Source organism: Hyaena hyaena, unplaced genomic scaffold (genome assembly GCF_003009895.1).
Source record: "Hyaena hyaena isolate Hyena2069 unplaced genomic scaffold, ASM300989v1 scaffold_0, whole genome shotgun sequence".
Lineage (NCBI taxonomy): Eukaryota > Metazoa > Chordata > Mammalia > Carnivora > Hyaenidae > Hyaena > Hyaena hyaena.
In genome coordinates this window covers 12,341,714-12,364,365 of record NW_024080632.1, presented here as the reverse complement: position 1 = coordinate 12,364,365, position 22,652 = coordinate 12,341,714, and the positions used below count along the sequence as shown (strand labels likewise).

The following is a 22,652-nucleotide window of genomic DNA, read 5'->3' as shown; positions in this document are numbered from 1 at the left end:
GTCTGGTGATGTTTTTGGTTGTCACCACTGAGAGTGTATGCTAGTGGGTGGGGCATCCAGTGGGTGGAGGCCAAGACACTGCTAAACATCCCGCACTACCTGGTTTGATGAACTAGTTCTAATTGTTCCTAACCTAGTAAAGTGTATAATTTAAGAAATAAGTGACATTTATATGTGAGTTGTAACTGTCCCTCATACCAATGGTGGGGACACATCTCTGGGAAACAGGTAATACCTTGGCTGTGGCTTGCTGTTAGAAAGCACTCAGTTAATGATAGTTATTTTCATGGTTTAGAAGCTACCTGAAGCTAAAATAGCTTGAGGAGCTCTTCCTTGCCAAAGGGACCGGAATAGCTTTATCTCTTTATATCTGGAATGGGGTTAGTTGCTCAGATACTTTTTCTGTCCTTTGGGGGATGGTTATGTATAATTCTTAAGGTTCCACTAAGTCTGGTTGGAGTCTTGCAGTTTTTCCTTTAAGGTGCCTTGGCGTATCTGTGGTTGTGTTATCTCCCAGATGTGAACGCGATCACACTTCTTCAATTTTCAAGTGTCGGATATTTGCTGTCATAACCACCTACCCTTCCCTGTCTGGGTTGCCACAGCACTCTGTAGTTTCCACCGCTGTAAGAACTTATCAATTGTTTCTTCACAGCCCCGTTTCCCCACTCTACTCAGCCTTTGAGAATCAGACAAGGGGGGTATCTTTTTCATGGCTGTACCTCCGGTGCTTCCGGATAAGTGAATGATTGAATGCAGTCATGTCATAAGGTCCTTCACTGTGACTCAGTTATCATGATGTTCTTCCAAAATCCTCATCACGATAGTCATCATGGATTCATGTTCAGCAACGGAATGGTCATTGTTTCATTTTGTGCAAGAACAAACATATGGTCTCAGGTTTCCTGTCTGTCTAGGTTTTTTTTTTTTTTAATTTTTAATGTTTTATTTATTTCTAGGAGAGAGAGAGAGAGACAGCATGAACAGGAGAGGGTCAGAGAGAGAGGGAGACACAGAATTGGAAACAGGCTCCAGGCTCTGAGCTGTCAGCACAGAGCCCTATGCGGGGTTCGAATCCACGAACCGTGAGATCATGACCTAAGCGAAAGTCAGACACTTAACCGACTAAGCCACCCAGGCGCCCTATGTCTGTCAAGTTTTAATGACAGTTCTGCTTGGCAGTGTCTTATCCTTTCTTTAAAAATTAAAAAAAAGTTTATTTTGAGAGAGAGAGAGCGAGCGAGCAAGTAGGGGAGAGGCAGGGGAGAGAGAGAGAGAGAGAGAGAGAGAGAAAGGATTCTAAGCAGGCTCCATGCAGTCAGAGTAGAGCCTAATAGGGGGCTCCATCCCATGAACTGTGAGACCATGACCTGAGCTGACATCAAGAGTTAGATGCCCAAATGACTGAGCCACTCAGGTGCCCCTTATCCTTTTAGTACCTGCACATCCACTCTTGGTCACTTCTTATTCACTATACTGCCTGTACGCTTTCTATGCAGCTACTACTCTTGAAAGAAAATTGATGAAGTTAAAGTGTTCTTTTGCTGTATGTTTCTGTATTCATTTTATTTGTTGTTTATTTCCCATCTTGTTTCACAAAGGGTTTGCAGAGGCCAGTAATTGTTCTTTTTTTTTTTCTAATTTTTAAAAAAATATTTTTATTTATTTCTAGGAGAGAGAGAGAGAGAGAGAGACAGTGTGAGCAGGGGAGGGTCAGAAAGAGAGGGAGACACAGACTCTGAAATAGGCTCCAGGCTCTGAGCTGGCAGTCAGCACAGAGCCCGACGCGGGGCTCGAACCCACCAACCGCGAGATCATGACCTAAGCGAAAGTCGGATGCTTAACCGACTAAGCCACCCAGGCGCCCCCAGTAATTGTTCTAACAGGAAATGAGGATATCTAGGCAGGATTCAGGACAGCACACAACAGTGCTGCTAACATTGCATTCTAATTTAGGATGAGCAAGTCCCAAGATTCTGGTAAAGGCTTCTATTTCTGATACCAGGAAACTAACAAGTTTGCCTGGACTAGAAAAATCAGAAGCGTTGACTAGCTCCACATTCAGACCTTTCTGTGATTCTTTTTTATCAAGTCAGCAGCTGCCTACAATCCATTTTGCATCTCCCCTCACCTTGCCATCCCCAATGTGTCATTAGAAGCATTTCTTATTTTTGTTTTACATTTTTCTATACTGGGTCAGCCCTTGCAACCTGACAAAAGCGGAGGCTGGGAGAATTTCTAATGTCTTCTGAGAAGCAGATTTTGTGCAGATAAAAAGATTTGGGGTCAGATAGTCCAGGAGTTCCAAATCCTGCTCTACCATCTAAAGGTGAATCACCCAAGATTAGCCAACACATTTATTTCAGTTTCAGGTATTCCATTTGTAAAATGTGGATTGTGCTTAGGGTTGGGGTAAGGATCAAATGACATAAAGTGCTTGGTAGGGAGGGAGCTTGATAAATAGTAGTTATCATTATTGTCCTAGGGAGGAAGAACAAGTTACAGGTGGGGGAGAAAAGTGTATTAAGGAAGTTTGTAGCCTTGGTTTTGTACTGATGCACACACACGTGTGTGTATGCGTGCACATGATAAGACATCTTCAGTTCTATCTAGTGAAGGAATTAGAAGAGTACAGCAAAGACTGTCTCCTCCTTTATATACATAAATAGAACATGTGTACATATATATGCACACCCAATTTAATAATTATAAAACAAACATCCATGTTATTACCATCCTGGTTAAGAAATAGATCATAGCAGCATCCTGACACCTTGAATAGCCTCCATTTTAACCCCACGGAACCACTATCCTGGCTTTTGCTTTCTTTATGGTTTAACCACCTGTACCTACATCTCTCTCTTACAGTTTTTGAAACAGTCTGCTTTTGAAATTCATATTAATGAAATCATACTTTAGTCTATTGTCATTTCCTTCATTCAGCATCATGTAAAAAACTCATTATGTCAGTGTGTTTAGCTGTGTTTACTCCTTTTCATTACTGTATGAAAACACTCCAATATAAAAAATTATACTTTGTATTGCTCATGGGACATTTGCATTGCTTCTAGGTTTTTTGTTTTTTGTTGCCATTATGTCATACAATACTATTTGTACATTTTTGGGCATGTGAGCCATAGGATGTGCTTAACTTCAACTTTAGCAAATAGAGCCAAACTTTTTCAAAGACACTGTACTCATTTATAGTCAGCTATCTATAAATGACTGAAGCTTCACATCTTTGAAAAACACTGCTAGAACTCCCTCCCCTTATTTTGAGAGGAGTGCATGTTATTATATCTCATTGTGGTTTTATTTTTCTTATTTCCTGAGGTTGAGCACCTTTTTATGTTTGCTATTTGGATTTCCTCTTTAGTGAAGTGCCTATTGAAATCTCCTGCGTTTAAATGATTTTAAAATGTCCTTTCTGACAGTCTCACCGTGTTTACGTATTTGTTGCTGGACAATCAGCCCAAAGTGGCAGGAACCAAGCGCGATGAAGTTCAAGCCCTGTAAACATTTGCTGCCTCAGCTGTAGCACAGAACGATTTCCCCAAATAACAAACACTTGTAACTTCAGCCAGATTTTTCTTTTTTTAATGTTTATTTTCAGAGAGACAGAGCACAAGCGAGGGAAGAGCAGACAGGGAGTCACAGAATCCGAAACAGTTTCCAGGCTCTGAGCTGTCAGCACAGAGCCCGAGGCGGGCTCAAACTCAGGAACCATGAGATCATGACCTGGGCCGAAGTCGGAGGCTTCTCCCACCGAGTCACCCAGGCGCCCCGACTTTAGCCAGATTTAAGGAACAAGAAGACCAGGGCGGCCTAGCTGCCTTCCTCCTTGCAAGTGGCCACAGAAGCAAAGGACAGCGCCCTAGCGACCTCCCCAGGGATCCTAGACACAAACTAACGAGTACCTAAATGCAGCGTCCCGCTTAACCGTCAATTTCAAACTTCCAGGTCCTGCCCTGCCCCGTTTGTCCTTCCCAGTTTTCCATTGGTTACCAGTCAAAGGAAGTAACAATCTGATTGGTTCTCCCGTCCACTTCCTCTATCCCTTTAGGGACTTGGGAGGGGCTTCGTTGACACGCAGCTGTTCCTCCTAGGAGCGGGCACTCTGATTGGCCCGAACACGGGAGCCCCGCCCACGCCGTTCGGGGTTCAAACGCAGAGGCGGGAGACGCGGGGCGGAGCAGAGCGCGCACTGGCGGGGTCAGCGGAGCGTGAGTCTGGACCCCGCACGCCCATTTCTCCCCTACCCCATTCTGCAAACCCAGGGAAAGGCCGCTTCCACCCATACCGGTCCCGGCTTTCCCTCCCGCTGCGGGGAGAGCGGTAGTGCCGCCCCCAAGGCTGCCGGGGCCTGAGCGTCTTCCCAGGCTGGAGGTGTGCGCGCCCTCCTCGGAGGGAGCTGAAAGGTCTGCAGGTGGTGCCTCGGGGCAGGAAGAATTGTTCCCATCTTAAACCGGGTGGGGTCCCGTGTGTGTTCCGCCTTGCCTCATTTGCCTAGCAGCATTAACTGCATTATTTTAGCTAGTGGATGGAGTGCGGCAGCTCCCGATTATCCGTGTGATCTGGACAATTTAATGTCTTCACTTTCGGTACCATCCGTCACCTCCTACTTTCAGTGTCTTTCGCTCTGCTCCAGCCACTCTCCTCTCCCTCTGCTATTGTTAGAGAAAGCCAGGTCCTGCCTCAGAGCCTTAGCTCTGGCTGTTCCCTTTGCCCAGCACACATTTCTTCCCTCCCCGCCCCCCCCCCCCCCCCCCCCCCCCCCCCCCCCCTCCCATCAGCAAGGCTTACTGCTTACCCACTTCGGGTCTTGCTTCATATGTTACCTTCTCAGTGAAGTCTACTCTGACCACACTGTTAAAAATTGCTCACACGCTCCAATTGTCCTTACCTTGCTCTCTCCCTCTCTCTTTTTAACCCCTGTAGCACATATTGCTTTCCAACATACTATGTCATTTACTTATTTAAGTCATTCATTCCGTAAGTATCTATTAGCACCTGCTATGTGCCCGCTATGTGTCTCTGTCCTCAGGGAGCTTACATTATAGGTGGAGCAGATAGTAAGTTTATTTATAAGTAAGAGAGTATGTCAGATAAGTGTATTACCTCCTGTTACAATGAATAAAAAATCTGCTTTTTAATGTCCATTGCCAGACTGAGCTTCCTAAGACCGGCGTGGTGGCTGTTTTTCACCTTCCTGACCCTAACATTTTGAGGAAGATCAGGATTTTTCAGGCCCTTCCTCCTCAAATTGGCAGTACACACTTGACCTTCTTCTGTATCTCTTCACCTTTGGAGAGATGTTGAAGTTCAAATATGGAGCAAGGAATCTGCTGGACGCTGGTGCTGCTGAACCCATTGCCAGCCGGGCCTCCAGGCTGAACCATTTCTTCCAGGTAACAGGCTGCCAACTCTGCTCACCTGTGTTTGTTTCCTTGGACCCTCGTCGCTTTTATTCTTAAAGGACTGAGGCTAATCTTCTAGGAGAAATCCCATTTGATGTTTTATACTTGCTGATGGTTTTGAAAAAAGGAGCCACTATACAGACAGAGGAGTAGATAGCTGAACTTGTCCTTGAAGGGAGATTTTTTTTAAAAAAAATCGTTTTTCACACTTACACATCTGTACTAAGTTTTGTCCTTTTATTAAAGAAACAAAAACAAAATTTATCAAGAAAAAATTAGACCATAATTGCTGTAGGTATAATCCTATTTTCATTCAAGAGATGTTTATTTAAAACAAAACAAAAACAAAGCCTGATAAATACCCAAACCTGTGAAACCCATAGTCCGTGCAAGATCTAGAACATTTCTGGGTTGCATGGGTGGATCGGTTGGTTGGGTATCCGACTCTCCATCTCTGGTCTTGATCTCAGGGTCCTGAGTTCAGGCCCCATGTTGGGTTCTGGCTGGGCGTGAAGCCTGCTTAAAAAAAAAAAAAAGATATAGAACATTTCTCTCACCCCAGAAGTATTAAAGCTTACTATCAGGAAATAATTTCCGAGTATATTTTTAATCTTTTGTTTTTGATGTAGATGAAACATTATTAGTGTAGAAATTCTTTTTTGACTTTCACAAGTCAGGGGGGGACAATATGGATAGTAGTGAAGAGTAGTTTAGGTTTGAATCCTGGCCCAGCACTAGTTAGCTGTGTTACTTTGACTCATTTGCCTTCTCTGAATCCATATGCCTCTCTCTCTCTCTCTCTTTTTTTTTTTTTTTTAAAGTTTATGTTATTTATTTTGAGAGCGAGAACAAGCGAGCATGGATGGATGAGGGGCAAAGAAAAAGGGAGAGTCCCAAGCAGGCTCTCCACTGTCAGTGCAGAGTCAGATGTGGGAGCTTAAACTCACAAACTGTGAGATCATGACCTGAGCAGAAACCAAGAGTCAGACGTTCAACCAACTGAGCCATCCCAGTGCCTGCATTTGTCACTCTTTAAAATAGAGGTTATAGGGGCGCCTGGGTGGCTCAGTTGGTTAAGTGGCTGACTTCAGTCAGGTCATGACCTTGCAGTTTGTGGGTTCGAGCCCTGCATCGGGTTCTGTGCTGACATGACAATAAATAAACATTAAAAAAAAAAAAAGTTTATAGCACCAAATTCACAGGGTTGTCATGAGGATTAAATGAGATAACTTATGTAAAGCACTTAACTCTTGGCAAGCCAATAATTATAAATGGTAACTATTATTTATTAAGTGTAGAGATAATATAGTAATGATAGATTTAAAAAAATTTTGTTAGTGTTTTTATTTATTTTTGAGAAAGAAAGAGCATGAGCAGGGGAGGGGCAGAGAGAGAGGGAGACACAGAATCCAAAGCAGGCTTCAGAAGCTATCAGCACAAAGCCCAATGCAGGGCTCAAGCTCATGAACCTTGAGATCATGACCTGAGCCAAAGTCGGACGCTTAATGGAGTGAGCCACCCAGGTGCCCCAGTAATGATACATTTTTAAAAAAAGAGTTTAAGTGATCTCTTTTTAAAAGAGCCAGGCAGGTGCCCCAGTAATGATAAATTTGTGTTTACTTAGCAGTAATTACATTAAGGAGGGTATTTATTCAAGGGTACCTGTATGATGATAAGAGGGTTTTTATGCAAGGATACTTGTATGATGATAAATACTAGTACTTTTTTGACGACAGCTTAGGTTGTTCTATAGGACCATCCTGGTCACCATTTTAAGCCATGAGATATTTTGCACAAATGAATAGTCTGCCTTTTTTTTTTTTTAAATTTTTTAATGTTTTATTTATTTCTAGGAGAGAGAGGGAGAGACAGCGTGAGCAGGGGAGGGTCAGAGAGAGAGGGAGTCACAGACTCTGAAACAGGCTCCAGGCTCTGAGCTGGCAGTCAGCACAGAGCCCGACGCGGGGCTCGAACCCACGAACCGCGGGATCATGACCTAAGCGAAAGTCGGACGCTCAACCGACTAAGCCACCCAGGCGCCTCATGAATAGTCTGCCTCTAACCCTAGCTGACCAGAGTGCTGCCATGTTTTAGCCCCTTTTACGTTTTACTCCAAAACTTTTCCAACTTATTACAAAATTTACTAAGAGCTTATAGTGTGCACCTTATGTAACAAGTGTGGCTTCCAAATGTGCTGGGTACAGAGCCAAATGTGCTCTTGATTATGTCACTTCAGCTTCAGAACAGATATAAGGACTATTCTGACTTACATTTTAAATAGGAGGAGACAGCCAGCAAGAGAGGCAAGGACTTGTCCAGGGTCATGCAGCTTGGAAATGGCAGCATCGGGCTCCAGAGGTGGGCACGTAACCATTGGCAGCACTGCCAGCGTATGTCAGAGTTTATTAAGTGTGTATTATATTTAAATGTCATAGCAGCAAGGATTGTGGGTAAATCCCCAGTTTGTCTTTTTTTAATGAGGAGTTCCTTCCTGCCCCCAGGAATGCTATTATTTGCAGGTGTAGCATACACCTAACAGTTGTCTTAACAGGTACAGGATATACCGGTAGTTCTTTCCCATATAGTGTAATTTTAACGAGGTTTAGATAGTGATTTTGTTTTCCACCCAGGTAAGTACTCTAGACTGGGTCTTAGTTTTTACTACCATTCTGCTTAACTTTCCAATGACTTCTGTGTTGGTGGGCAGCAGATTTTTAGGCTTTTGAGCCAGCAAAATTTTACAAATTTGCTCGGCTAACATAGGTTTTCCGGCTTTTTATTTTGCCAAGTAAGAGATGTAAAAAAAAAAACAAAAAACAAAAAACAGATACAGAGAAAGGCCTATTATCTCTGGTCTTTTCATTTCATAAATAAGGGGAATTTTAAGAAACACCAACAGGGGTGTCTGGGTGGCTCAGTCGGTTAAAGTATCCGACTTTGGCTCAGATTATGATCTTGTGGTTTATGAATTCGAGGCTCACATCATCGAGCTCTCGGCTGACAGGTCAGATCCTGGAGCCTGCTTCACATTCTGTGTCTCCCTTTCTGTCTGCTCCTACCCTGCTCGTGTAAGACCACTTTAAAATTTGAATTTGGGATTTGAGGTGTTCATTTTTACTCACTAAAACAAATTTTTTTTAATGTTTTATTTATTTCTGAGAGAAAGAGAACTTCAACAGCGTGAGCAGGGGAGGGTCAGAGAGAGGAGGAGACACAGAATCTGAAGCAGGCTTCAGGCTCTGAGCTAGTGGTCAGCACAGAGCCGGACGCAGGGCTTGAACCCACGAACCGTGAGATCATGACCTGAGCCGAAGTCAGACGCTCAACTGACTGAGCCACCCAGGTGCCCCTCATTTTTACTCATTTTGTGGCCAACTTGAGAACTTTGTTAAGAATCAATATTCTACTTGGGAACTGCTACTCTAGTTAGTTCAAACTCACTAAAGAAGAAAGGAACAAAGACTAATTAATTTTTGGAGTTTGTGGTAGAACTATGAAGTGACAGGTATGGTGGCTTGTGACCCAATGTTTCACATACCTGGCTGAGGTTTGAATTTCTTGCTGAGCTTGTTAATAAAACAGATTCTAGGGCCACATGGGTGGCCTAGTCAGTTAAGGGTCTGACTTTGGCTCAGGTCATGATCTCACAGTTCATGAGTTTGAGCCCCAGGTCGGGCTCTGTGCTGACAGCTCAGCCTGTAGCCTGCTTCAGGTTCTGTGTCTCCCTCTCTCTCTCTCTGCTCCTCCCCTGCTCATGTTCTTTCTCCCTCTCTCAAAAATAAAGACTATTTTTTTAAATGTTTATTTATTTCTGAGAGAGAGAGTGCGAGTAGGGGAGGGGCAGATAGAGAGAGAGGGAGGCACAAAATTTAAAGCAGGCTCCATACTCTGAGCTGTCAGCACAGAGCCCGATGCGGGGCTCAAACCCACAAACTGTGAGATCATGACCTGGGCTGAAGTTGGACACTCAACCGACTGAGCCATCCAGGTGCCCCTCCCTCTCTCAAAAATAAACATTCAAAAAAAGATAATAAAGTGAAGCAGATTCTAAGCCACAACCTGGAAAATTCTCACTCAGTAGGTCGGGGATAACACCGGAATTTTCTGTTGTTTTTTGGCTAAGTTCTTCAGGTGATTCAAATGTAGCCAGGCTGTCTCTATTATCCAGTGCTGTGTACGGAACCATTCACAAAGTCTAAAGCAGCAATGATTTACTTTTTCTTATGATTCTCTGGTTTATTTGGATTCAACTTTTTCTTATGATTCTATGGTTTATTAGTTCTTCCATTCTACCCTGTGATGTCAGCTGGGGTCACTCAAGAGGCCATATTATGTTTTGGGGGCTTGGCTGGGACTGGAACATCTGGTACTGACTGCTGGCTGGGGCATCTCACTGTTCCTCCAGCCGACTTCTCTGTGAGGTCCTTCATTATTCAGTAGTCTAACCCAGGGCTGGTAACTTTCTTCTGTAAATAATAAATATTTTAGGCTTTGGGCATAGCTCCAGCTACACCAGATTCAACGCCGCCATTGTAGCACAAAAGCAGCCACAGTATGTAACTGAATGGGTGTGGCTGTGTTCCAATAAAACTTTATTTGTAAAAACGGGCACTGGACCAGACTGGCCTATGGACCATAGTTTGCTGACCCCTGTCTGGTCTAAGCTTTTTTACATGGCAACTAGCTTCCCAAAAGAGTAAAAGCAGATGGTGCAAGGCTCCTTTAGAGCTCTGCCTTGAACTGGCAGTGTGTCACCTTCTGTTGTTTAAAGCAAGTCACAGAGAAAGCACAGATTCAAGGGGAGGGAAATAGACTCTGGTTCTTGATGGGAGCGGCAGCAAGCATCTACAGAGTTAGAGGGCCTGTTGGTGGCCATCTTTGTAGAGAGACCTCCACACAAACTGTAGGGTGGCACATGGAAATCATTGCTCTAGACCAGAGGTTACAAACTCTGTCCTTAGGGACCAGGCAGTGAGTATAAGTAAGTCACATGGGCCAGACGGAAGACTAGAAGTCAGGTCTGCAATGAACTACGGCACATCTTCACTACAGAGGGGTGGCATCACTCAGCCACAGCTCAACATCACCAGACAGGCATGTGGGGCAGTGTCGCTCAACCCCCCGACGTTTTAGGAGAGCCCCCAAATTGCACCCCCTCTTTTGCAAGAAATTTCCTAATCTTTCAGTATTGGCAGAAAATTCAAATTTAAATGCTGGAGGCCTGGGGTGCCTGGGTGGCCCAGTCGGTTAAGTGTCCTACTTCGGCTCAGGGCATGATCTTGCAGTTTGTGGGTTCAAGCCCCACGTCTGGCTCTGTGCTGACAGCTCAGAGCCTAGAGCCTGCTTTGGATTCTGTGTCTCCTCTCTATCTGCCCCTCCCTGCTCACGTTCTGTCTCTGTCTCTCTCAAAACGAAAATAAACATTAAAAAAATAATAAAAATAAATAAATGCTGCAGGCCAAACAAAACATGTGGTACAGTCTGCCAGTTTGCAACTGTTGGTCCAGAGCGTGAATAAATTCAGCTTCAGTCTGGTCATTTCATTCACACTACTTTATTTATTTATTTTTTTTTTAATTTTTTTTTTAATGTTTTATTTATTTCTAGGAGAGAGAGAGACAGCTTGAGCAGGGGAGGGTCAGAGAGAGAGGGAGTCACAGACTGAAACAGGCTCCAGGCTCTGAGCTGGCAGTCAGCACAGAGCCCGACGCGGGGCTCGAACCCACGAACCGCGAGATCATGACCTAAGCGAAAGTCGGACGCTTAACCGACTAAGCCACCCAGGTTTTTTTTTTAATTTTTTTTTTAATGTTTTATTTATTTCTAGGAGAGAGAGAGACAGCATGAGCAGGGGAGGGTCAGAGAGAGAGGGAGTCACAGACTGAAACAGGCTCCAGGCTCTGAGCCGGCAGTCAGCACAGAGCCCGACGCGGGGCTCGAACCCACGAACCGCGAGATCATGACCTAAGCGAAAGTCGGACGCTTAACCGACTAAGCCACCCAGGTTTTTTTTTTAATTTTTTTTTTAATGTTTTATTTATTTCTAGGAGAGAGAGAGACAGCATGAGCAGGGGAGGGTCAGAGAGAGAGGGAGTCACAGACTGAAACAGGCTCCAGGCTCTGAGCTGGCAGTCAGCACAGAGCCCGACGCGGGGCTCGAACCCACCAACCGCGAGATCATGACCTAAGCGAAAGTCGGACGCTCAACCGACTAAGCCACCCAGGCGCCCCGGGCCTTTTCTTTTTAAAGGCAATGCTCTTGAAGTTTTTCTTCCCAGGCACTGGTGAAAGAAGCCCACAATAATGGAATTGTACAGGTGATAACTTAATAACTCTCAATTGATGTCGCTTTAAAGAAGGAAGCCACAGAATTGTGCTGTTAGCGTGTGTCGTGAGCAGTTAGAGTTGGTGGCTTGTAATTTACTCTGTGCGGATGTTATTGATCAAAGCTTTTCATTATTGACAGTGTCTCCATCTGCTGTTTGCTGTTTTTAGGGGAAACCACCCTTTCTGACTCAACAGCAGATGTCTCCTCTTTCCCGAGAAGGGATATTAGATGCCCTCTTCGTTCTCTTTGAAGAATGCAGTCAGCCTGCTCTGATGAAGATTAAGCATGTGAGCAACTTTGTCCGCAAGTGTAAGTTTGGAGAGGTTTTCTTTTTTTTCTTTCTTTCTGGAAAGCTGTTCTGGGGAGGAGAACTGCAGTGATGCCTGAGGCGGAATGAGTTAGTGGTTGGTGGTAGTGAGTAGGAACTTTGCTCTGTGGAAGGCAGACTCCGTTTCAACGTCAGTTTCCATCTGTTGGAGTTGGGTGACCAGGTAAGTCAGGTGTCCGGGTTGCAAGTGACAGAAACTCCACTCAAACTAGCTTAGGCCAAAAAGTGAATTTATGGCTCAAGAAAGAGCTCATGAAGCCCCTCTGGGGACGGGTCAAACTTCACGTGTGGCTGGATCCAGATACTTAAATGAGTCCTCTGGCTCCATCCTTATACCCACTCAGGGCCGATAATCTAGCAGGCACAGTGCTTGGGGCCCCCAATATTTAATTTTAATAAATTGCACTTATTTTCATTAGTTCAATTTAATTTATTTTGAAACAAGAAAACTGAGCAAAATAATAATGTGTAGTAACTATGGGTTATATTCATTTTTTTTTTTTGTCAGTGGCATAAGATAAAATTTTAGTGGGTGACTTTTTTTTAAATGTTTATTTTTGAGAGAGAGAGAGAGTGACCGAGTGTGAGCAGGGGAGGGGCAGAGAGAGAGAGAGAGAGAGAGAGGGGGAAACACAGAATCCAAAGCAGGTTCCAAGCTCTGAGCTGTCAGCACAGAGCCCAGTGTGGGGCTCGAACCTATGAACGGTGAGATCATGACCTGGGCCAAAGATGGAGGCTTAACCAACTGAGCCACCCAGGTGCCCGAATTTTTTTTTTTTTTTTTTTTTTAAATGGAGGAAGGGGCTAATGAAGGCAGACATGCCTAGGGCCTACGAAAGTCGTAAATCAGCCGCGGCCACACCCTGTTCGTGTTTTCCTCAAGGTGGGCGAGTGGGCTGCTGGTGTCCCAGATTTGTATTTTATTACTTTACATCAGTGTTTTTTGGCCAGTAGTGATTTTGCCCTCGCCCCACCCCACCCATGACACTTGGCAATGTCTAGAGAGAATTTGGTTTTCACGACTCGCAGGGAAGTGTGCTCTTGGCACCTAATGGGTGAAGCCAGAGATAATGCTGACCTTCTTTCAGTGACAGAATGGCCACCACAGCATAGTGTTACCTGGCCAAAAATTTCAGTAGTGCTGAGTTTGAGAAACCCTTCCTTACATGACTTTGCTGTGTAACCATGCACCTTGAACTGTAGTGGTCTAAAACAGCAATCGTTGTATTACCTCTCATGAATCTGTGGGCTGAGGGTGTTTCCACTCCAGGTGACACGGCTAAGATGGCAGGCGCCGGGACTGTCGTGGTCTAGACTGTCCAAGATGGCTCGCGCGGCATTCGGCATGTCGCCTGGAGGGCTGGGCTCGGCTGGGACTCTGGGATGACCGGGCCTTTCCCTGTCTCTGTGAAGTCTCAGGGCCTCTTGCTCTCCAAGTGGCTTCCCTGGGTGGTCTCTCCATCAAGGGTTAGCCAACTATGGCCTGGGATACCTGTATTGTAAAGACAGTTTTACTGGACCGTGTCGGCCGTGCCCATTTGTCCATGTACAGCCTTGTGGCTGCTTTCACATTATAGGGCCTTTGAGTAGTGGTGACTGAGACCATATGGCCTACGAAGTCTTAAATATTTACTCTCTGGTCCTTTAAGAAAAAGCTTGCTGACCTCTGATCAACATGGTCTCTCCAGCCGAGATGTCGACTTCTTACCTGGCAGCTCAGGGCTTCCAAGAGCACCACTGTGGAAGCTGCCAAGACTTAGGGCGTAGGTGTGAAAGGGACGTGGGATCTCTGGCTGCGTTTTCTTGTTTGAAGTGAGTCGTGGGGCTGCCCAGATTCCACGTGCCAGGGAGCTACACGAGGGTGTGAATTCTAGGAAGTGTGTGTATGCTTCCTTGGGCACCATCTTTGGAGACAGACTACCACGCCTTCTACAACGTTCATTTTCCACTGTTTATATCAATATGATCCCCAGGAAAGAGTCTAATTGGCTCTGGTCTGGGTCATCTGCCTAACCCTTGACTGGTGGCTGGGCCAGAATGCCTGGTGTTATGGGCCTCATCTGGGTGCCTGGGGGTTCAGGGCATTGCGGTTACCAGGGTCTCATGGAATGGGGCAGGTGCAAGTACCCAAAGGAGCTTGGAGTTTTGAGTAGGTAAAATCAGTGTACGTCCACTTGTCTTTTCTTTAAACATTTTTTTAAAATTGTTTTTTATTTATTTCTGAGAGAGAGACAGCATGAGTAGGGGAGGGTCAGAGAGAGAGGGAGACACAGAATCTGAAACAGGCTCCAGGCTCTGAGCTGTTAGCACAGAGCCTGATGCAGGGCTCGAGCCCACGAACTGTAGATCATGACCTGAGCCGAAGTCGGGTGCTTAACTGACTGAGCCATCCAGGTGCCCCTCCACTTGTCTTTTTTGATTCCTTATCTGCAAAATGGGGAAAATGCATTATCTAATAAGGCTGTTTGGGTATTGAATGAGTTAGTGCACAGACTAGGCTTTTATTGCCTGGCACAGAGGAGATAATAAATGTCACACAGTAATGTTAGTCACCATCCTCCATGTATATTAAATATATTGTGTGTCTTCAACTTTGAAATGTACTTGGGTACTATTCATTAATCCATATTTGTTTGAATAAACTCCCACCTTATTTTCTTGAATATTTAAATTCTCAAATAGGGAGTGGGAGGGGAAGGGAAATAATGAGACAGACTAATTTATCAAGCCATCTACTGGCTCCTTCATTAGTCTCGAGTCTGCCCTCTGGTTACTTTAAAGTAGTGGATTTTCGCGGCGCCTGGGTGGCTTAGTTGGTTAAGCATCCGACTTTTGCTTAGGTCATGATCTCGTGGTTCGTGGGTTCGAGCCCCGCATCTGGCTCTGTGCTGACTGCCAGCTCGGAGCCTGGAGCCTGTTTCAGAGTCTGTGTCTCCCTCTCTCTCTGACCCTCCCCTGCTCACGCTGTCTGTCTCTCTCTGTCTCTCTCCTAGAAATAAATAAAAATATTAAAAAAAAATAAAAAAAATAAAGTAGTGGATCTTCTAGACTCATTCAGTAATCAGGGGGCTTAGACTTAGTGAAATGTAGACTTTTCTCCTAGAATTCTCTTGCAAGGAACTGTTTTACATTTTTGAAGAGGCTTCCTGGAGAGTATGGCTGAGAGGCTGTGATTGAAAAAGGGTCATCACATTAGTATGGCTGAGTGTTGTTTTTTTTTTTTTTCCTCCCTTCTTTCTAAGTTTCTGTTTTGGAATATAAGTGTTTTTACATGGGTAGAAGGGCCCAACAGTTGCTACTGCATACATTTCTTGAATCTTGTAGAGATGGAGGTTTTCTTTGGGGACCATTGGAGGGAACGAGATGGGAGGTATGGGCCTGAAGCAGCGCCCCTAGCCGGAGCCAGAGTAGGACAGGGAACTCGCATCTGAGAACCCAGGGAAGAGATTTTTGTGTCTTAATTACTGTTCTCTTTCCAGTGCCTAAAACAGTGTCTGACACATGGTAGATGTTCAGTAAATACTGGTTGAATGATTATATTGCCGAGTGAACAAAGTTAAGGGGCAAAACTGTAAGTATTATATTATAGAATTTTGTAAAAAGTAAGCTGATATTAAAACACAAATAGGGGGCACCTGGGTGGCTCCATTGGTTGGGCGTCTCACTTTGGCTCAGGTCATGATCTCTTGGTTCGTGGGTTTGAGCCCCGTGTCAGGCTCCGTGCTGACAATGTGGAGCCTGCTTGAGATTCTCTCTCTCCCTCTCTCTCTCCCTGCCCCATCCCCACTGTATGTGCGTGCATGTGTGTGTGTATGTGTGTGTAAAAATAAACAAAACATGAATAAGAAAGTGTTGATAATTGTTGACATTGGACTATTCTTGGCGGTTTGACAGTAGCTTTAATCCTATCCTCTTTCAGCTATATTTACTGTAGGCCCAGAAGCTTCTGTATGTTAACAACTATAGTATGTATGGGTGAATTATAACTATAAAAAAATTTTTTTCTAATTCTAAACATAATACAAAGTTAAATGTATAAAAGGTCCAAATGATAAAAAAAAAAATAAATAAATATGGGGCACCTGGATGGCTTAGTTGGTTAGAGCGTCTGTCTCTTGATTTTGGCTCAGTTCACCATCCACGGTGGTGGGATTGAGCCTTGTGCTGAGCTTGGATTCTTGCTCTCTCTCTCTCCCCCTCTTCCCCTCCTTCCCTCTCACTCCCTCTCTCTCCCTCCTTCTGCCCCTCTTCCCTGTTCTCTCTCTACCTCTCCCCCTCTCTCTCTCTCAAAAAATTAAAAATAAAAATAAATGAAAGGCCAGAATGAGAGAATATCCCTCAAAATCTTATTTAAGATAACTACTGTTAACAATTTGGTGGCTGATATTGTAAATTTTTTGTCCTTATAAAACATTTACTATGGACATTTTCAAGAGTTTCTCAAGGTAAAAATAATAGTGAACTCATGCATACCGGTCAACAAGCAATTATCCCTTTGCTTGTATGTTCTAACGTTACTTTTGTTTAATTTTACACAAAATGAATCATAGGTATGTAATATTTTGCTACTAGCTTTGCTCACTTAGCATTATATTTACTCAACAAATATTTACGGAGCACTTGCCGTGTGCCAGGTTCTGTTTTAGGTACTGTGTTCACAGTAGTGATCAACACTGACAAAAATCCCTGCGCTTAAAGAATATGTAATATATTCTAGCAGAGATTGAGCTGCCTCAGTAGCTAATATGGTTTTCTGTGGGTGGGACTTTTAGGTCAATTCCACTTCCCTGTTGATGGACCTGTAGGTCCTTGCCATTTTATTTTTCTGTTACAAGCAGTGCATCTTCCTGTCTGTCTGTTTCGAGCACATCTGCTAATGTTTCTGTGATGGACAGATTCCTAGAAATTGAAATGTTGAATGACTGAGTTTCAGAAAAGGAAGCAATATGCTCCGCTGTAATGGCTTTTGCCCCCGGGTCCAAATGTTTGTCTGACAAGGTCGCGCTTTGACTGCCTTTCCATTACCGTGCTTTGGGTCTTCATTTCCACCTCAATATTCAGTACTTAAATGCTGTAACGAACAGTGCACAGGGGCTGAAGTGTGATGTGGTTTCGGAATCACAGAAGCTGCTGGTGTGGAGGGAAATTGTGAATTTGTTTTTTTTTTTTTTAAATAGTCATAGACTTGAGTTTCGTATCTCAGCTGTTCACCTTACTAACCCAAAGCCTTTGGGAAAAGACCTAGAGATGTGGTAAGGTTTCTCAGAATTCTGAGTATCCTTGTGCTTCTGCCTGTAGTGGTTTATTTGCTTGTGTGATTGAGATGCCTGGTGGTTACCATCGTTGGCTCGAGAGTGGAGTTGGACAAATGCTCTAAGCAACTTAGGGACCCAAGGCCTAGCAGAGACTCGCGAGTGGTTGGCTTCGTGTGCAAGCAATAATAAAATCAGGTTCAACCCAGGAAGTTGCAAGCCAGCGTATTTGGGGAGCTGTAAGTCAAAACTCAAATACTTGATCTGAAAGAAACCTGGAAAAGGGGCAGGGAAGAGAGACAGGACTTGGCATAGGGATGGCAGGGCGAAAAGAAAATCTTGTGCAGCCTTCAGTTTTGCTCCTGCATGGAATTCTCCACTGAGGTGCTCTAGATTTATTTTCCACAGTGGTCATGATGAATTTATTCGGATGTGCCGACCACGCTTGCCCGATTCCCCCAGGGACCAAAGGGAGGTGCTTTCAGGATGACTGGCCAAAGAGAGAGGTAGAGTTCAAGGGTGGGAAGGCACTCAGTGCAGTGGGGTTCATCATGTCTGCCTTTGATCTGACTGAATCCAATCCCCCCCCATGCAACAAAGAAAGGGAGTGGCTGCCAATTAAGATTGCATTGGCTAATTTATCAATATGCTGCTCCATGACTGTAGGTAATGAAAAGCTTTTCCCCTTGTTGGACTCATTTCCTCTTATTGTGTGAATAACTGGCCAAGCTGAGTGTAACTCTAGAATGTAGCTCCCAACTTTACTTGGTGCCCAGCTATGGAAATGCTGACCTGCTCTACTGATCAGAGGACTTCAGTGCCCTCCTGGGATATCAAGAATCTCTTGTTCTTCTGGGGCGCCTGGGTGGCTCAGTCAGTTAAGCGTCCAGCTTCGGCTCAGGTCATGATCTCGTGGTTTGTGGGTTCAAGCCCTGCGTCGGGCTCTGTGCTGTCAGCCAGCTCAGAGCCTGGAGACTGTTTCAGATTCTGTGTCTCCCTCTCTCTCTGACCCTCCCCTGTTCACGCTGTCTCTCTCTCAGAAATTAAAAAAAAAAAAACCAGAAACAAAAACAAAACGAAACACTTAAAAAATTAAAAAAAAAAAAAAAAAGAGTCTCTTGGTCGTCATCATGGCACCTTTCTGAGGGCTTCTCCAGAATAATTTTGATTCTGTGTTCCTCTTGTCTTCCTTTAGAGCGTAACCCCTATATTTGAGGCAGTTTCTCTATAATGTGTAAGACTGAATTTTTTAGTCAGCTACAGCTGTTCCGCTTCATTCTTTCAAATCCTTAGAGAGTCATTGCATATCCAATGATGTCCCAGCTTAGTGTCCTTAGAGTGTCAGTATACTGTAGATTCCAAATCGCCATCCGTTTAATTCATACTTCATACATTGAGGCTCTCCACCTGTTCTGGGCTGAGTGTTTGTGTCCCCCTGTGATTCGTATGATGAAGTCATGAAGGTGGGGCCTCTGTGATCGAACTGTTGTCTTTAGAAGAAGAAGAGACCAGGGTTCCATCTCTCTCCGTCTTGTGGGGATATAGTGAGAAGATGGCTGTCTGTAAGCCAGGAAGTGGGTTCCCACTAGGAACTCAGTCTGCCAGCAACTTGATCTTGGACTTCCCAGCTTCCAGAACCTTAAGCAATGAAATACCTGTTGCAATAAGAAATAAATACCACCTCATCTATGGTATTTTGTTGCAGCAGCCTGGGCAGACTAAGATACTGACTGAGAGACTGCACTTGAAAAAGGATTTGGACTGTGGGCTAAGACAAAGATAGTTGCAAACCCTTCCAGGTGGGTGACCTGTCAACGCTGCGGAGCAAATGTCAGGGCCCCATTTTCTTTCTGTGTTCTTTTTGGTAGCGCTGCTGTATATTAAGGGAAAGGTATTACTGAGACAATCCAAGGGAGATGGGTTAGTGAAATAACACTGCAGAACACACTTAGAATGGGATAATCGGGAAGTCAGCCCCAAAGCTGACGGAGACAGAAATCATGTTGCTTACGTCACCTTGTGAACGAGTCCAAATGCTGATGAGCGAGTTTGACCAAACGCTGCCCCGCGGCCTTCGGAGAGGAGGAAGACGAGCCTGACTTGTGTCCTCCTCCTATTTTTCTGAGTCTACAGGATTCAAATCATAGCTACCATGGAAACTGCTTTGGAATTTCTGGAGCCCTTAATTTTAACTTTAACATATAAAAACACTTTTGTGCTGATTTTATAATTATTCATGACGGATGAGAAAGTGACTAAAATGTCTTTTGACAGCGAGGGAACACACAGGAACACTGTTTTCCTTTCCTTTTTTATTTTTTTCTTTCACTAAGATGCATGTATTGGAAAGTGCTTCACTCACCTGGAAGGAACTCTTAACATCTCTTGCAGATTCCGACACCATAGCTGAGTTGCAGGAGCTCCAGCCTTCGGCAAAGGACTTTGAAGTCCGAAGTCTCGTGGGTTGTGGTCACTTTGCTGAAGTGCAGGTGGTAAGAGAGCGAGCCACCGGCGACGTCTATGCCATGAAGGTCATGAAGAAGGCGACCTTGTTGGCCCAAGAGCAGGTAGGAGCATTTTCACGCCACGCCCTTTCCCCTTTCTGTGCCAGAGTGTTCACTGCAGAGGCGATCATCTGCCAAATTGACATCTGGGATTGAGCAAGTTTTCCTCGGCAACTCTCTGGTTAATTACAGTTGCAGAAAGAGCTCTCACATTCTCAGCTTTTCTTGAACTGATACTGACTCATTTTGAGGGCTCGCAAGCTCTCCGTGATTGCTTTATCATCTTTCTGTAGTTGTATTTTATTCAGAATCCATGTGGCCTTTTCACCAACGAATTTAAGACGACCTTTCATGACCATCAGCTGGGGATTTCGAGATCTGCATATTGTGGAGTTAGTGAGGCAGCATTTGGTTGTATGCACATTCTTTATTCTTGTGGGCATATGTATTTGATTTTAAAACAGGTCTTTGAAGAAATTAAATTAAATAGTTCTGTGGCGAGGGTGTTGCTTGTTTGAGAGCGGGTAAGAATTTCTCTTTCATGGTCGTGGTATTTTTCTTTCTTTGAAACAAGGCTGCTGCTCCAGACCTATCGATTCATTTGCCGAGTTTCTAGAGAGACGGCTATCCGCCTTGCCGTTCTGAGCAATTTATTAGTTACAGATGTCCAAGTGCAAATCGTGTGTCCGATAATGTACCCTGCTCTGTGGGAAGCCTGTGAAAGGAATTGAAGCTCCATGGCTGTTAGTTGCAGGGTTTTAAAAACAACTTTGGAAAGTAGAGAAAAAATGCAAATGTATAAAGCAGGCGCTTAGCAGCTAAAGCATCACAGAAGGGAGAGCAGTTAGCAAATTCACCAACTGGGGAGTGAAGAGAGATGTGAGTGAGCCAGGGATGATTAGGGGAGGTTCACACTGCTGAGCGCGAATGCAGGTTCTGGGCGGAGAGAAGTGATGAGAGTGTGGCAGGTGGAAGTGTGCGTGTAACATTCTGGAGGTTTGAGTACTAGAATGCTGTACAGATGTGTGTGTGTGTGTGTGTGTTTCCTTCTTAGTGGTTTAGAACAGATGCGACTAGGAAATGGGGAGAAATGAGACATTTGGGTGGGGAGAGGGTAATTGGTGGAAAATCTGATGAACCTTTTTTTATTGTGGCAAAGTATACGTAACATAAAATTTACTGTTTAAGATTTTTTTAATGTTTATTTTTTATTATTATTTTTTTTAATGTTTTATTTATTTCTAGGAGAGAGAGAGCATGAGCAGGGGAGGGTCAGAGAGAGAGGGAGTCACAGACTGAAACAGGCTCCAGGCTCTGAGCTGGCAGTCAGCACAGAGCCCGATGCGGGGCTTGAACCCACGAACCGCGAGATCATGACCTAAGCGAAAGTCGGACGCTTAACCGACTAAGCCACCCAGGCGCCCCTTAATGTTTATTTTTGATTGAAAGAGAGTGTGTGTGTGCGTGCACGCAAGTGGGGGAGGGGCAGAGAGAGAGGGAGGCACAGAATCCAAAGCTGGCTCCAGGCTCTGAGGTGTCAGCACAGAGCCCTACGCGGGGCTCGAACTCACAAATTGTGAGATCATGACCGAAGCCGAAGTTGGGCACTTAACCGACTGAGCCACCCAGGCGCCCCTAAAATTTACTGTTGTATTCCTTTTTAGGGTACAATTCACTGGCCTTAAGTGCATTTACCAATGTTGTGCAACCTATTTCTAAAACTTTCCCGTCCTCCCAAACAGAAACTCCATCCTTGTTAAATGGTAACAACTCCTCATTCCCCCAAGATTTGTTTGGAATGGCAGTTGACCTTGTGAGGCTGTTGGGGATCATTTATACTTTTGGAAGGAGGAGGTTGGGATCAGAGTCTGAGGGCAGGGGAGGGTCAGAGGGAGAGGGAGTGACAGACTGAAACAGGCTCCAGGCTTGAGCTGGCAGTCAGCACAGAGCCCGACACGGGGCTTGAACCCACGAACCGCGAGATCATGACCTAAGCGAAAGTCGGACGCTTAACCGACTAAGCCACCCAGGCGCCCCTCAGATTATTAATTTATAGCTGGACTTGTATTTCCTGTTTAAGTCAATGAATTACAAGCCATTCCTGTCATTATGCATTTTTATACTCAAATTGTCCTCTTAAGTTGGGCCATGCGAATCTCTTCAGGTTGATTTCTGTGTCTTTTGATACCGCCCCAACTTTGAATTTCTGTCTTACTTTCTGGTACAGGATGTTCAGGCTCTTGTACTTTTACCTTGCCTGCCCCACCCTTGTAATTACACCTTTCTCAAAGGATGCCTTTTCCTTTTAGTGTAAAACAGTATTTAGAAACCAAGATCTGGGCACCAGGTGTCCTTATTGCTGTTGGGGTATCTCTGCTTCTGAATCCCTTTCAGTGAGCAGAGCTAGAGAATACACACTCAAGTATTTAATACAGCTACTTGTGCATGCACACACACACAGTACACACAATTTATTTCTCTGTCTATATTCTCCATCTCTGCATATTGAAAAACCATGTGTTCATACCAATACGTCCAGGTCCAGTCCAATTTCCCCAAGTGAATTCTGGTGTTTACCCTTTCTGTATTTGCAGCTCCCTTCTCTGATATCACCCATAATATTTTAGCTTATTTTATGCATATGTGTGCATCCAATCTATTGTCTTTGCTGCCACCATTCGCATCGCTGGGCTTGGATGCCCTGTTCCAGGCTATCGTTGCATGTGGATGCCTTCCTCACCCTATTTGGGCCCTTGATACCTGATATTGGACTGCCCCGCAACCCCCACAGTTGGCCGCCCTCCTCACCCTGCTTGGGCCTGG

General features: G+C 44.6%; 1 protein-coding gene across 4 annotated transcripts in view; it reads left to right on the top strand.

Moving 5' to 3' along the window:
* The first annotated feature begins 5,312 nt into the window (after positions 1-5,312).
* Positions 5,313-22,652, top strand: part of CIT (citron rho-interacting serine/threonine kinase) — a 165,941-nt gene continuing 148,601 nt past the window's right edge. For all 4 annotated transcript variants that reach the window (XM_039240508.1, XM_039240361.1, XM_039240432.1 and 1 more), the window contains exons 1-3: positions 5,313-5,408; positions 11,913-12,054; positions 19,717-19,892. In XM_039240508.1, the coding sequence (XP_039096439.1) occupies positions 5,313-5,408; positions 11,913-12,054; positions 19,717-19,892 (414 nt within the window). The remainder of the gene's footprint in view (positions 5,409-11,912; positions 12,055-19,716; positions 19,893-22,652) is intronic.